General features: G+C 38.0%; 1 protein-coding gene across 1 annotated transcript in view; it reads left to right on the top strand.

The window, feature by feature from the left end:
• The window catches only part of slc27a6 (solute carrier family 27 member 6), a 32,379-nt gene extending 17,765 nt beyond the window's left edge, over window positions 1-14,614 (top strand). The window contains exons 5-10 of the mRNA XM_022213417.2: window positions 2,052-2,246; window positions 3,751-3,841; window positions 3,922-4,120; window positions 5,246-5,343; window positions 5,551-5,681; window positions 10,232-14,614. Of these exons, the coding sequence (XP_022069109.2) occupies window positions 2,052-2,246; window positions 3,751-3,841; window positions 3,922-4,120; window positions 5,246-5,343; window positions 5,551-5,681; window positions 10,232-10,408 (891 nt within the window). The 3' untranslated portion in view covers window positions 10,409-14,614. The remainder of the gene's footprint in view (window positions 1-2,051; window positions 2,247-3,750; window positions 3,842-3,921; window positions 4,121-5,245; window positions 5,344-5,550; window positions 5,682-10,231) is intronic.
• The last annotated feature ends 379 nt before the right edge of the window (window positions 14,615-14,993 follow it).

Genomic DNA, 14,993 nt, shown 5'->3' with positions numbered 1-14,993 from the left:
TGTTAGTAATTTTTTTCTTTCTGTGCAGTTGTTAAAGCATGTTAATATTTTTGTTCTGCCCTTTACTTTGTATTCTATTCTATTCATTTGCTTACTAGTAATAACTCAGCATGACCTGATGTCTAGTTACTCAGATGTAACTCAATAGAGTCCAGATAATCAACATGCATCGCAACTTAATGAATGACACAGCAAGTGAGCTGGAGTTAGAGCAGTAGGCAGCCTTTTTCTTTTGTGGAGGGCACTTCATAGTCACTGCTGCTTATGAATCATTCAAGTAACATTGTCCATAACTATGGCAGAAAAACAAACAGTGGCTTTGTTTTAGTGGTTGTGTCTTCCCATGGTGGACACATAAGTATGCACGCACTCAGAGTGTGAGGTCTGAGCTTGTCGCTTCTTGAGTCTGGACTCAAAGTCCTCTTTGTCCTTACTCTCTCTGTTATTTGACTGTGTGGGCGGACTGTCCTCATCACTCATTGGCGAATTAAATATGTAAGCACGTACATCACATTAGCATCTTTTCACTAGGTCATTGTGCGCACAGGAGTGTGAGCAATAATTACTGCATGGATGCTGTCGTGCAATATGATCATTGCGAAAACAGAGAAGATATCATAGAGGACACAAAACACACTAATTGCTCAAAAAGTTTCATTTGGATCAAAATGATCTGGATTTAGAAATCCAAAGTTTTGTTGTCCAAGATCAGGAAATTCCAGCTTACTTCTGTGCTGTTTTGTTTTTACAGCAAAATTAATTCACTATGAACAAACTTTTTCTGATTACCATATTTGGATTACCAGTCATCTGAACGGGGGCCGGGGGGGGGGGGGGGGGGGGGGGGGGGGGCTTGGTAAATCCTGGGTCTGGGTGATTTTGGGCTAACGTGTGTGTTGCCGAAACCAGCAACCAAGAAACCGTGGCTCAGGAAACAGCAGGCTGGAGACAGCGTAGGGACCAGCAGGAATACAGGGAGTCCATGTGGAGCTGTGGCGATCTGGCAGGGAGTGAATGAATGAACCGAGCTAATATAGCAGGAGGTGAGATTGTGAGCAGGTGCACCGATCACTGCAGCCGTCTCTCATCACCGCAATCATCAGACCACAAGGATGCTGAGGAGCAGAGAGACAGGAGAGAGAGACAGGAGAGGGAGAGACAAGAGGGAGACGCAGATCACAGACAGAGGCAGTGGGAGCAAAGCACAGATATAAGTCACTGAAAAGAGGGAGGAAGACAGGGGCAGGGATCATGACATTGCCACTTTCTAATAAAATTCATTTCAGTTTTATTTCGATAGTGCAAATTCACAACATGTCATCTCACAGCACTTCACATAGTAAAGACATCACTCATTTTCAACAAATAACAGAGAACCCAACAATCCAAGGTTGCTTTTGGATTACCTATGAGTGATGATAGAAAGAAACCCAGAAAAAAAAAAACCTTCAACGGGCCGCGGAAAAAGCCTTCAAACAACTGGTTGGGTGAGAGTAGGGATGAGGAGGGTGGGGGATAGCACGAGGTGTTGGGGTGAGGATGGCAGGATAGCAGATGGAGAACAGACAATATAAACAGAACAATGAATATTTTAGAGGATGGTGAGGCCAGCGACTGCAGGTCAGACTTTTACCCCTAGATTACTCACAATAGGTTTGGCATACTGTGCCAAGGAGCCCATCCATGCATAAAGGGATCGCTGCTTGCCTCAACTCTAATGGAGGACTTCTATCCTACTGAACTTGTTGAAGTTCTCAGTTTTCTTAACATAAGATAAGGTACTGACCCAGGGTACCTTGCCCTATAAAGCACAGCCCTATTTTTTGTTAATATCTGTCATTTGTAGTCAAGAAAGTTAATGTACATAAATGGAACAAAACTGTATTTCCTGTACAAGAAAATGAAGTGAAGTTTGATTGTTACATCTTCATTGGCACTGAGTATGTAGAAGAAGTTGGATGGGAATAGGAAGCATTTATACACTGAGAAATTAACAGTTATCCTGTTAGATCTGTTCTGATGATATAATCACATCCATTTCCTTCTGTCAGACAGAGGTGGATAAAGTCCATAAAGTGCGGATGGGAGTCGGCAATGGGCTGCGGCAAGATGTCTGGCGGGAGTTCCAAAGTCGCTTTGGGAACATTAAAATGTGTGAGGTGTATGGATCCACTGAGGGAAACCTATGTTTCATGAACCACATTGGCAAGATTGGAACTGTGGGTCGCTCCAACTTCTTCTACAGGGTGAGTACTTGATCATTTTAAAGGTGGAATCTGGAATTGTAATCCAATACATTTTTAGTATGTGCTTGTGACTTCAATGAATATTTCCCCACACTCTGCTAGCTGTCCAATGTGTGTGAGCATTTAAAATAAATGCAGTCCTTGTTCTTTAAATGGGAAAAATAAACAAAGTGACTGATGCTATTTGTAATCAAGCAGATAGATAACTGATATTTAGAATGAATATACATTTTCAGTAAGAACTGAAATCTTGGTGTCGAAATTTAGAATAACACGTACCCACCACAAACTTAGTATGAATGTGTTTTATTAGTTTTTTTTAACATATGTTGATTAAAGGAGACCTTTTCAACACTTATCCTTCAGTGGTGACAGGCACTAAATAAATTGTACGGTGTTTGTGATAACTTGACATATTAAGAGCATCACCTGCTGAGTTGAAAAAGTTACATCAATACTGTTATGCGGCTAAAAGTCTGTGAAGGCCGTTAGGAAGGATGACCAGTGAATTGGCTTTCCTGTGGCTGTTGTAGGTATTAGCCACACTAATGCTTGTCTGTGGAGCTGCTGTCAGTCAGGGGAGTTACAAATGAGTGACAACACGTGTTTAGGCCTAATCTCTTTCCTCTGCTATTCTTAGATCTGTCCCACAAACTGTTATAAAAGATAGTTATAAAAGTGATGTTATAAAACAAAATAATTTCAGGACACATATCCAATTTTAATTAACAGGATTGTCAGTTCTGTAACAAGTAGTCAAAGTTATTTTTAGATGAGGAATCTCCAACCAGCCACAGACAGTTAGAGTATGAGTGTAGCACATGTTGAACTAATTTGTCATCTACACTGTCATGTAGTCTGTGACAAATATGAACATTATTCATAGATTGGAACCATAGACCAATGCATTGTTGTTACTGTTGTTGTTCAGAATAAATAGAGTAACATCCTACAGATTTGTTCCTCCTCCAACTAACCCAGCATATTTATGATTTATGATATTTCTTCATACAAACAAATAAAGCCTATAGGCCATAAATGCATGAATGAATAAAAAAATAGTTGATAAATAGTTCTGAATAAATGTTAAGTTATTATAGTGTTGTTACTGCTGCCAACATTTGCTGGAACAGATAAATTATTGCATGCTCTGCTGCCTTATACATTGGCTTACTTCTGTGGTTGTGCAAATGAGTCTGTAGCTGGCTGCAGCTTCATGTTTACTAATGGGACAGTCCTACCACAAGCGTGAAAGACAGAAATGAAAAACTTAGAATGCTAAATATAGAGCCTCTTTTTGTCGCTGTTTGTTTAAAATTCATGCATGAAGAATTCAAATTTAAACTACTATAAAAATATCTATGATGAAAGTTTCAAACCCAATTTTCGGTCGAGTGATACTAATCACAGCAGCCCTAAAGTTGACACCTGAAGTTGTTTGTTCAGTATGTTACTTTTCTGTGTTATTGTAGCAGTATTTTCTTTTGATATTTTGTTTGTGTAGCTCCTGTTCAAGTATGATCTGGTGAAGTATGACATGGTGAAAGATGAACCAGTGAGAAATCAGTATGGTTTCTGTCAACCAGTGCAAAAAGGTAAGAATGAAACTCAAGTACATTTCTTTAGATTCACCTTTTTTTTCTTCAAATTTGACTTTGTCACATGGTTTTTTCAGGTGAAACAGGGCTTTTATTGTCTCGGGTGAGCGTCCTTAGCCCATTCTTTGGCTATGCTGGAAGCAAGCAACTGACAGAGAAGAAGTTGATGAGAAATGTGTTTGTGAAGGGAGACACCTACTTTAACACAGGTGACCTCATGGCTGAAGACCAGGGAGGCTTCATCTGCTTCAGAGACAGAGTGGGAGACACTTTCAGGTATAGTTGGATAACTTTATCAGTGCAGTTCTGAACTATACTGTCCACCAGAACCTTAAAGCATCTATTCTAGTGATGATTTTTCTCTCAATTGGGCTGGAAAACAACAAATCTGCCTTCACATTTTTAGTGGCCACTGCAGCTCAGTCTACATGCTTTGAAGAGGAGGGTGAGGCAGACTTTTTTAGTTGATTGCAATGTGTAACCTCAGGGCTGGCTGGCTTAAATCCTACAAACTGTTCCTTTAAGGCAGACACGTTTGAAAGGAACTAATCCATTCAGTGTCATAACTACCATTTACGGCAACCCTATCACAACGGCTCACCTTTAACTCTGTTCAAACACTGTCAAACTACTCAACAATACAATACACAAAAGCAAGTTATTTAATGGAATAGTACAGCCAAAAACTACATGTTTGATGAAGGAGCCAGTTTTGAAAAAGAATGACACAGAAACCCTCACCCTGCAAGTTGACAAGACTGGTTCCTTAGGTTTGTTTTGTGTGAAATTCCAAAAATCTGAATCAGTGCTTGCAAGACAAGTAATTGGTGCACTACAGTTTCAAAGTGAAAATGCTCAGCTATGGTGTTGACTGCTTATTTCATTCATGATGTGTCTTCTAGTTTTAGAAAAAAATTGTCATATGGACATGTTAACAAGGTAAAAAAAAAACCTTGATTTTCAGTCAGTTCAGATTCTGTTCCTGCTCACAAAGATTTTTAAGGATTATAACTGAGAACAAAGCAAAGAAAAATACACAGACCTGGAGCCATTCTTATCTTACTACCTTGAAATCTCCATAGTTTATTTATATATTTCTAATATATATGTACTTTAACTTTCCCCTCAGAGGGTTGTAAAGAGAATAACAAAGGGAATGTTAAAAAAAAAACAGCATAAGATACTTTTACTCTCAGGATGTTTTGTGAATGTTGCCATTGTTATTGTTCAAAGAAAATGGAGTAACGATTAGACACTTGGTGATAAAAGGATAAAAGCAGGTATACTTGTTTTAACACAGGCTCTGTATTACCATAACTGACGGTTTGCCATGTACTGAATGTTCCGCAGACCTTACTATACTTGCACTCTTGACTAAAGTCTGATTTTTCCCAATTTTAGGTGGAAGGGGGAAAATGTAGCAACGACAGAGGTAACGGAGATTCTTGGATTAGTGGATTTTATTCAAGAAGTCAATGTGTATGGAGTGGAAATACCAGGTATTCCATCTGTCTCCACTATCCACATACTGCTTATTATTCAGCACTTCCTGACTGCCACATATCAACCTTATTAATGCAATCATTTGCAGTTATTTAAGCATATACTATGAGCTTACTGTGTTTCTTTACTACCATTTGTGATCAAATAATAATACTGTGCTGAAGAGAGCTAACAGAGGTTACAGTGAATAATGCTGTTCACAGGACATGAGGGCAGAGCAGGAATGGCGGCTGTGATTATAAGACCAGGCCTCATGTTCGATGGGAAGAAGCTATTTGAGCATGCAATGAAGGATCTACCAGCGTATGCTCGTCCACTCTTCATTAGGCTTCAGGTAACAAGCAGAGACATGCTGACATACTGAGTGTATCTGTTGACTGTTCTATATTACATTAATTCAGACTCAGAGTAAGCAGCTCTTGAAAAAGGTATAAAAAAGAATCATGTTTCTTTGAAAAGGGTTTTCAAGGTATTTACAAGTCTTGAATTTAGTTTATGGCAGTCCTAAGTACTGTCTTTTGTCTAGTTTTTGTATCTGTCTGCAGGCTGTCTGTCTCCTAAGCACCTACACACTATAAATGGAACTGTATTGTTATACAGTGGGTACGGAAAGTATTCAGACCCCTTGAAATTTTTCACTCTCTGTCATTCCAGCCATTTGCCAAAATCAAAAAAGTTCATTTTATTTCTCATTAATGTACACTCAGCACCCCATCTTGACAGAAAAAAAAGAAATGTAGAAATTTTTGCAAATTTATTAAAAAAGAATAACTGAAATATCACATGGTCAGAAGTATTCAGACCCTTTGCAGCAACATTCATATTTAACTCACATGCTGTCCATTTCTTCTGATCCTCCTCGAGATGGTTCTGCTTCTTTATTGGAGTCCAGCTGTGTTTAATTAAACTGATTGGACTTGATTAGGAAAGGCACACACCTGTCTATATAAGACCTTACAGCTCACAGTGCATGTCAGAGCAAATGAGAATCATGAGGTCGAAGCAACTGCCCAGGGAGCTCAGAGACAGAAGTGTGGCAAGGCACAGATCTAGCCAAGGTTACAAAAGAATTTCTGCAGCACTCAAGGTTCCTAAGAGCACAGTGGCCTCCATAATCCTCAAATGGAAGAAGTTTGGGACAACCACAACTCTTCCTAGACCTGGCCGTCCAGCCAAACTGAGCAATGGTGGGAGAAGAGCCTTGGTGAGAGAGGTAAAGAAGAACCCAAAGATCACTGTGGCTGAGCTCCAGAGATGCAGTCGGGAGATAGCAGAAAGTTCCACAAAGTCATCTGTCACTGCAGCCCTCCGCCAGTCGGGGCTTTATGGCAGAGTGGCCCGACGAAAGCCTCTCCTCAGTGCAAGACACATGAAAGCCCACATAGAGTTTGCCAAAAAACACATGAAGGACTCCCAGACTATGAGAAATAAGATTCTCTGGTCTGATGAGACCAAGATTGAACTTTTTGGTGTTAATTCTAAGCGGTATGTGTGGAGAAAACCAGGCTCTGCTCATCACCTGTCCAATACAATCCCTACAGTGAAACATGGAGGTGGGAGCATCATGTTGTGGGGGTGTTTTTCAGCTACAGGGACAGGACGACTGGTTGCAATTGAAGGAAGGATGAATGCGGCCAAGTACAGAGATATCCTGGAAGAAAACCTCTTCCAGAGTGCTCAGGATCTCAGACTGGGCCAAAGGTTCACCTTTCAACAGGACAATGACCCTAAGCACACAGCTAAAATAACAAAGGAGTGGCTTCAGAACAACTCTGTGACCGTTCTTGACTGGCCCAGCCAGAGCCCTGAGCTAAACCCAATTGAGCATCTCTGGAGAGACCTCAAAATGGCTGTCCACCAATGTTCACCATTCAACCTGACAGAACTGGAGAGGATCCCCAAATCCAGGCCTGAAAAACTTGTTGCTGTTAGGATTGGTGGTGGTGGAGAACCCAGGCGCAGACATCACTGACAACGCGGAAGGCATATTTAAAGGATTTATTAACAAAATCAGAAATCAACTAAAAATGAGACTTGGTGGACTAAAACTAACAGAACAGCTGACTCAGGAGGGAACTCAGGAAGGAACTCAGGAGGGAACTCAGGAGGGAGACTAAAAGAAGAGACAAAAACTAAACTAGATACAGACAACGGCTAGGCTAAAAGGGAAACAAAACTAAACAAGACAAAGGCTACAGGGACACTAAAAGACTACAGCAGGGGACAAACAGTAAACTCAAGAATAAAACTAAAGTCTTACTAACATGAATCTAGTGGGGGTAATCCAGTGAGGGGAAGAAAAAGGCAAAGTCCAACAGGTGAAAAATCCAGCGGAGGAGGGTAGTGGGAGAGTGGAGAGAAACTGTATTATTGTCCAACTATGTGCCAGCGAAGGCTGAGGGGAAATGGCAAAGCTTAAATAACGGGGAAGGGGACCAGGTGAATAGAGTGGAGCTGATTACAACAGGTGAGAGTAATGCACTAATCAAGTGATGAAGCCAAGGGACGAGCGACAGGGAGAGAGACAGAAGAGGAAGACAACAGACAGAGGGAGACAGAGACACACAAACCAAACCACACAGACAAGCAACAAACACAGAAGGAACCAACAGGCCGCAAGAGGGCTGAATCCTGACAGTTGCGTCATTCCCAAGAAGACTCATGGCTGTACTAGCTGAAAAGGGTGCTTCTACTCAATACTGAGCACAGGGTCTGAATACTTATGACCATGTGATATTTCAGTTTTTCTTTTTTAATAAATTTGCAAAAATTTCTACATTTCTGTTTTTTTCTGTCGAGATGGGGTGCAGAGTGTACATTAATGAGAAATAAAATGAACTTTTTTGATTTTGGCAAATGGCTGCAATGACACAGAGAGTGAAAAATTTCAAGGGGTCTGAATACTTTCCGTACCCACTGTACATTGTTGGGCAGTATTGTAAAAGGTGATATTAATAAAATGAATAATTCTGGGCCTTATCAACCCAGCTGTTTTACCATCAAACTTTAATTGTTCGTCTAGGATGACCTTTAAAGGGGATAGGTCTTTAAAAGACCTACATTTAACTTGTTGAAATTGCAGAATCAGATTGATTCAGAAAACAAAATTAGAACCCCAATTTATTAATACAGATGAAAAAAATAAATGAAGGAATTGAAGAATGAGGTAACAGGCAGAGCACTGTTTTAGTCTTCACGAAAACTGCAGGGAAGGAAGTTGACATGTAAAACATTTCTGTTGCTTTATTTAGCCCATGTCTTAAGTAATGAAATCCAATTAGAGTTGGATAAGAGGGGTCTCCTTGTAATCTGAAAGATGATGCCCTCTCTAGCCAAATGTCAGTGTCCACACCAAGACAGTGATTATTTGGGAGTGTAGCTCAGAGATTTTTGGAAATATTTTGTTCTTCACAGTTTAAAATTTACTTGATAATCAAAGACTGTCTGTATTTCAATTGGCAGACAACTGTAGCTAATTGAAATGGTGAAATTACATTTAGGCAACTTTTTATCAAAAGCAAATTACTTCCAAAATGTGTGTTGACTGTGGATCAGCAGCAGTATTCAGAAAATATCTGAAGGCTAAAATTAACTCCTGTATTAGCTAAAACTCCAGAAAATAAGAACTGTGTAGGTGTTAACTTTAACATTCATACGATTATGGTCTGAGAGTAAAATCACAAAGTATTTTAGAACTAAAAGCAGGTCTCTACATTTGACAGAATTTAAAGTCAGAGGATTAATAATACTACCCTATTTTAAAATGCCTAAAATCATTAGGAGAAGCTTTCATTTTTAGCACATGCATTTGGCACTGATCACTGTAACCAATAAAAGAAGGAACAACAACCAGGAGGAGAGGTTTTGAAGAGGATATTCTTCATGTGTTTATATGATTCTACGGTGCACTGATCATTTCAGCTACTGTTCCTACTAGTCTGAGCAGAACAGAGAGCAGGATATTGCATAAAGGCACATTCTAAGGAAGACAGACCATTCTATGCTTGGTCAATATATGTACTCCGCCATCTAGTGTCCATTCGATGCCAGTGCACCATAGTGCTCTGAAAACTATCATGAATGGAACTGAATGATTCCAAGGTGGAACGAGACTGTTGTGACTGTATGCTGTACAGAAGTGAGTTCAGCCATGTGCCATATTACTTAAATATCAAATGGTTCAAAATGGTATCACCTGACATTAACTGCGTTATTTCCAAGTTGGGCAGTTGGGTATTTGTTGTGTGTTACGTAAAGCAACAAACTATAATTTTAGATTTACTATTTTAAAAATGAAGGCCCCACAGTAGGAATTTAATGCAAGAAAAATCATTGCTGAGATTAATATATATACAGTACTTAACAAATCGATTAGACTGCCTGTGATAAAATGAGAAAATACAAATGTTTTAGAAATCTTTCAAAAACTTGTTTCAAAATAAAATTGTATTGTTATTTATTAGTAAAATAACAAACGGGAACAACTAAATAGTCCTTATTAACATATATTAACCAAAAATCTTAATATTTTGTATGACCTCCTTTGGCCCTGATATAGCTTGAATTCTTGCTGCCATTGTTTTCAGTCTCTTTTCTTATTGAGTTCAATCTGAATTGTTGGTGATAAATATTTTGCTGACCAAATATCGTTATTACAGTCAACATGTACATATAAGTAGAGCCTGTTGGCATTCACAGTTGTGAACAAGCCAGCAATGATAAATGACCTAAATCATCTACGGCATATTCTATCACTTCTGTTCCCAACTAAATATCCAAGTCTATAGTTCAAAACATTAAACAGTAATATTTAATGTTACACTAATGTAATTCTGAAACATGCTGATACACTGAAATTACACAGACTGTTATTTCTCCCCTCAGGAGGTCATGGAAATGACGAGCACCTTCAAGCAGCAGAAGTTCCAGCTGGTGCAGAGTGGCTTTAACCCCTCAAAAATCTCTGATCCTCTCTTTGTGTTGGACTACCAGCAGAGGAGCTACATTCCTCTAACAGACCTGATTTACCAGAGCATCATCACTGGAGAACGCAAGTTGTAGAACTCAATTATGAGTGTTGTGGCACGACTCAAAAGAATACACAAGAAGGATAGAAATGAGCTCTGCTTATTTCAGTATTTTGCATTTAACAGAAACCATTGAGCTAGCTTCTATGGTCAATGAAGAAAGAAAGAAAGAAAGAAGCTTCTGGTGAATGATATGAATCTGAATGTATCACTATGAAACAGCTACCTACTGATTTAACCTTAATTTATCCCCTAACACACATCTCAAATAACATCTGAGAGCAGATGTTTTTTTGTTTGTTTTTTAGATAACTGCAATTCTTTCACTTGTCCAATTATTTGACAAAGATGAAACACAATACCATAATACAACTTCTTTAAAGCCCTTAGTTAACAAATTCATAAGAATTTAATGGTTACATGGTTTGGGATTTTAGTTTAAGTTTGACATTTTAAATATTTTCAGCTACAACTTAATACTTTAGAGAACTGGAAGAATTAATAATGAATAAGTAATAGAAATTTCAGATAGAAAAAGTAATATTTAATTGCTTTTCTGCAGTGTTTCATAGGGTAACAAAAACTGAAGATGACAACTGATGACAATTGGTTGCCTTTAGTTTGTTTTTAAGTGATCACACAACACATTGAAACTGCCCAGATATCAAAAAGTTCTCTTGGAATTTACACCTTAAGCAAACCTCAGTTTTTCACTAAAAATGAAAATCATATCTTTTGCTTAAAATGTGGGGTCATTTGATGAAGAAATGATTGAATTATAATATTTGAAGAGTAGCTAATGGATAATCTCCATGGTTGATGAGCTGTTTCACAGGTGAAACACCCCTGAAAGTGACAAAATCGCATGAATATCATCCCATTACTCCTTGCTAGCTTAAAAAATTAAGACCCTTTGACGGTATAATTTAAGAAAGGGTTTTCATGTGATGTGGTCATCCATAGTTCCATTAAAATCTCATTAAAGTGCCTTAATTACACTAGTATGGATGGGTGATTTCTAAAAAATATTTATCCTACAAGACAATCAGATTTTAGTCCACCCATTCTCCCAGAATTTATTTTCTGTCATATTGTATTTTCCAACACCACACTGATTAATAACTGTAGACACTAGATATGTGTTTAACTAATTTTATTTATGAATCAACAATTATATATGTGAGAGATTTTCACAGGGAGTACCTAAAAGTGCCTTGTATTTTGAAATTTAGCCATAACAATGTTTTTTTTCCAGTCATGGATTTTAATGCTGTGAAGTTCTGATTCCATAATGATGATTCATTCATTTATATTATCCTTTTATCTTTTTTTAAAAAAAACAAAATTGTATAAATGCTGCTAAATTTCTTCACAGACTTTCAGGTGTGAAAGCAGTCTCAGGGCAAATTACATGTTTACTGTTGGGTAATTTATTTGCTCTAAAGATCTTGGTTGTACCTTCCAAGGAGAGAAGTGGGATTTTAAGCCATCAACCATAATAAGGTTGCCTTTTCCACGCACGCACGCACACGCACACGCACACGCACGCACACTCAAATACAGGTATACCTTTTAGTTTAAGCTATCAATTTCAACCAGTGTTAATAAAAATTTCATAGAATTAACACCTCAACAAGAGAAGAATATGACAATATAATTTGTTAAAATTCACTGTAACTATGAATCGTTATACATTCTTTTTTCCTAGCTTTTGTAGAAATTCTTTGACTAACAGTGTACAACAGAAATGAGTACAATCCTAGCAAATATAATTTCAATGTCAAATTATTCTAAAGTGTATAATTTCTCAGTAATGCCTGTATGTTGAACAGTAGTGTATTTGCTCCCACGATAAAATAAATAAAAAAATTTTTAAAAAGTTTAAATTTTCTATTTTAAAAATACAAGCCCCACAGTAGTAAATCAATGAAATACTCAAACGGAAATCTTTCATTTTTTTCAGTACTTCTAATGTCCACCTTTATTTTTGATGACACTATCAATCCTCCTTGGCATGAACGATATCAAATTTCCAGAGAAATGTTTTACCATTATTCAGGGACTTTTTTCAGTTGCTCTTTGTAGGGGTAGCATTGCTCTACCATTCTCTTTAAAATACACAGAATGTGTTCTACTGGATACAAATCAAGCAGCACACTTAACCAGGTCATTGTTTTCACTTTTTTTTTAGAAACTCTTGTATGATTTTTGGGAGTGTGCTTTGGATCTCCTGCAGATGTCATCTTGTCTATCAGTATTTTGGTTCAACCTCATACATTCACAGGGCCATCTATAAATCTCATCTTCCCAACATCTTTTGCACTTACAAAGGCCCATATCACCACCTTGTCAGGTAAATGTTTGCTCAAATGGATTTCGAATATTTAAGCAGAATTGTTACACAACCTATTTGATATTCAACCACCAAAATATTTACATTAGATTACTGTATCCATGCAGCATATGAAGCCACTTTTGTTGCCCTGCAAGAATGAATGGAATGACCAGGGGAATTATTTACAAGGAAGGTTATTTATAAAAGCTACAACACAATAACAACTAACTATGACACAACAATATCACACATTAAGACAAACGACAACACAGAACAAACAATGTGGTGAATGTGAGTGAAGTAAATGGAAGAGAACACAATATTATGATACAATGTTGGGTCAAGATTATGTTGAAATATGGTGTTCTGAGAGGATGGGATGAATAGACCACACCCGAAAGCAGCAGCTGACTTCATGGTAGTACAATTTGGAAACTTGTAGGAATTTACATTTGAGAATAAAAGAGAATTGTAAAGGTTGCTCAGAATTTCAGTGACTGAAGGTTATTTGGGTGCATGTAATGATGCTTCTGTTGATGGATGGCCAGGTTGGCCTGTGGATGTGGGCTGGAACAGCAGTGGACAGAGTGGAGCCTCTGAGTCGGTCTTGAAGAGTTTAAAAAAGATTTAGGTCGGACTTTTGTAAGGGACTCGAGGAAGGAGGACTCTGAGGAAATATGACTCATAGAAAGGAGAACTCATAGTGGTGCTTTCATGTGTGTTTTTTTAAAAGGGACTTTTGCATGTCATTAACTCAGGAGGGGATCTGGAATGATCTCTGTCAGGGAGGGCTGGTGTCCAGATGTCCATCACAGAGGGACCAAGATATTAAGATATTTTCTGATGGGTTATATAATTTCTAATTAGTTTGAAATGGTAGTGCATCATTCACAAATGTGTACTCTTGGTAGATAGAGGTTAAACACATATATGACAGGAGACATAACCCTCTAGTTTGTCACGTGATTTACACATAAACAACATATTTAAAGACAGGACATGGTGTAATGGTGATCCTAATGATGAGGTTCTTGAAATCAATGTTCAGTAGCTCTGTTAAATGAGTGTACATAAAGAATGCTTCAGTCCAAAATAAAGGAAATCTTTCAAATCTTTCTTTGTCTTAATGAGTCTGTTGTTCCCTGTGACATTGTCGATGAAGTCAAATTCTTTTGATGTTATCAACCTTCCAGAAGGGTCAGAAGTTGATGTAAAATTGACCTTGTTTATATGATCTGATTTCCTGTTAATGGAACCAAAATTGTACAGCTGTCTCTACAGTATATACACTATTTTGTGTTGAAGCTCACCTGAAATTTGCCATTAATAAGCCCACTAGGAAATTGTTTTATCCAGGTAATAGATAGTAGATAGAAGGGAACAGTCATTTTTTTCAAAGGCTGTGTTGTTGTTTATTTTGGACTGAAGCATTCTTTATGTACATGCCAGAAGACCATCAAATCTGGAGGAGCTTGAGAGATCTGCCAAAGAAGAATGGGCTAGGATTCTTCAAGAGATGTGTCAGAGAGTTGTTACAAACTACAACAAAAGACTGCAAGCTGTTATCCAGCAAAAGGATACACAATTGACTATTAGCATCAAGGGGGCTAATAATTTTGGCCCTGGTAGTTTTTGTTTTTTGCTAAATGATTTTGTTTCTGTGTGCAAAGTAAAATAATGTAAGCATCCAAAATAAAACTGGGTTTTCAACAAGAAAACCACTCAGAGAGCGCAGTACTCTGACAAGGCTGTTCATTCCCTCATATGGCATTGTCAGAAATGCAGCATATTTTGGTAAAATGCAGCATATTTTTTTTCTTAGCTATTGATGATCAGAAATCACAGCAACATAGAATGTGTTCATTTAATATGGATGTTCCAATAAACAAAATGACTTTACACTGAGCCCATGTGTTATGCATGTGTGCATTATGTAGGGATACTGAATTGTGTGACCTAAACATGTAGCAAGCAGTGGGAATTGATAGGGCTCAAAAACACTCCCACAACTTAATCATTTGCTTGTTGTATCATTTCTTATAAGTCTGCAGCGGCGCATTGGTAGTAGGATCACAATCATGTGATCGCCAGCAGGCAGCTGACGCAGCATTCACTTGTTGTCATAGTTACAGTGACGCTATGCTGCTATCTTGCAATGATACGTAACAAATCCACGAATACAGACTATAAGCTGCGTCACTGCCAAAATCTAATGAGGCGGTCCTTGTGTCATTTCTGACCTTCCCTGAAAATTTCATCCAAATCCGTTTTGCGTTTTTGAGTA

Source organism: Acanthochromis polyacanthus, chromosome 18, assembly GCF_021347895.1.
Source record: "Acanthochromis polyacanthus isolate Apoly-LR-REF ecotype Palm Island chromosome 18, KAUST_Apoly_ChrSc, whole genome shotgun sequence".
NCBI classification, from domain to species: domain Eukaryota; kingdom Metazoa; phylum Chordata; class Actinopteri; family Pomacentridae; genus Acanthochromis; species Acanthochromis polyacanthus.
The sequence above is the reverse complement of the archived record's forward strand: the minus strand, read 5'-3'. Positions and strand labels throughout refer to the sequence as shown.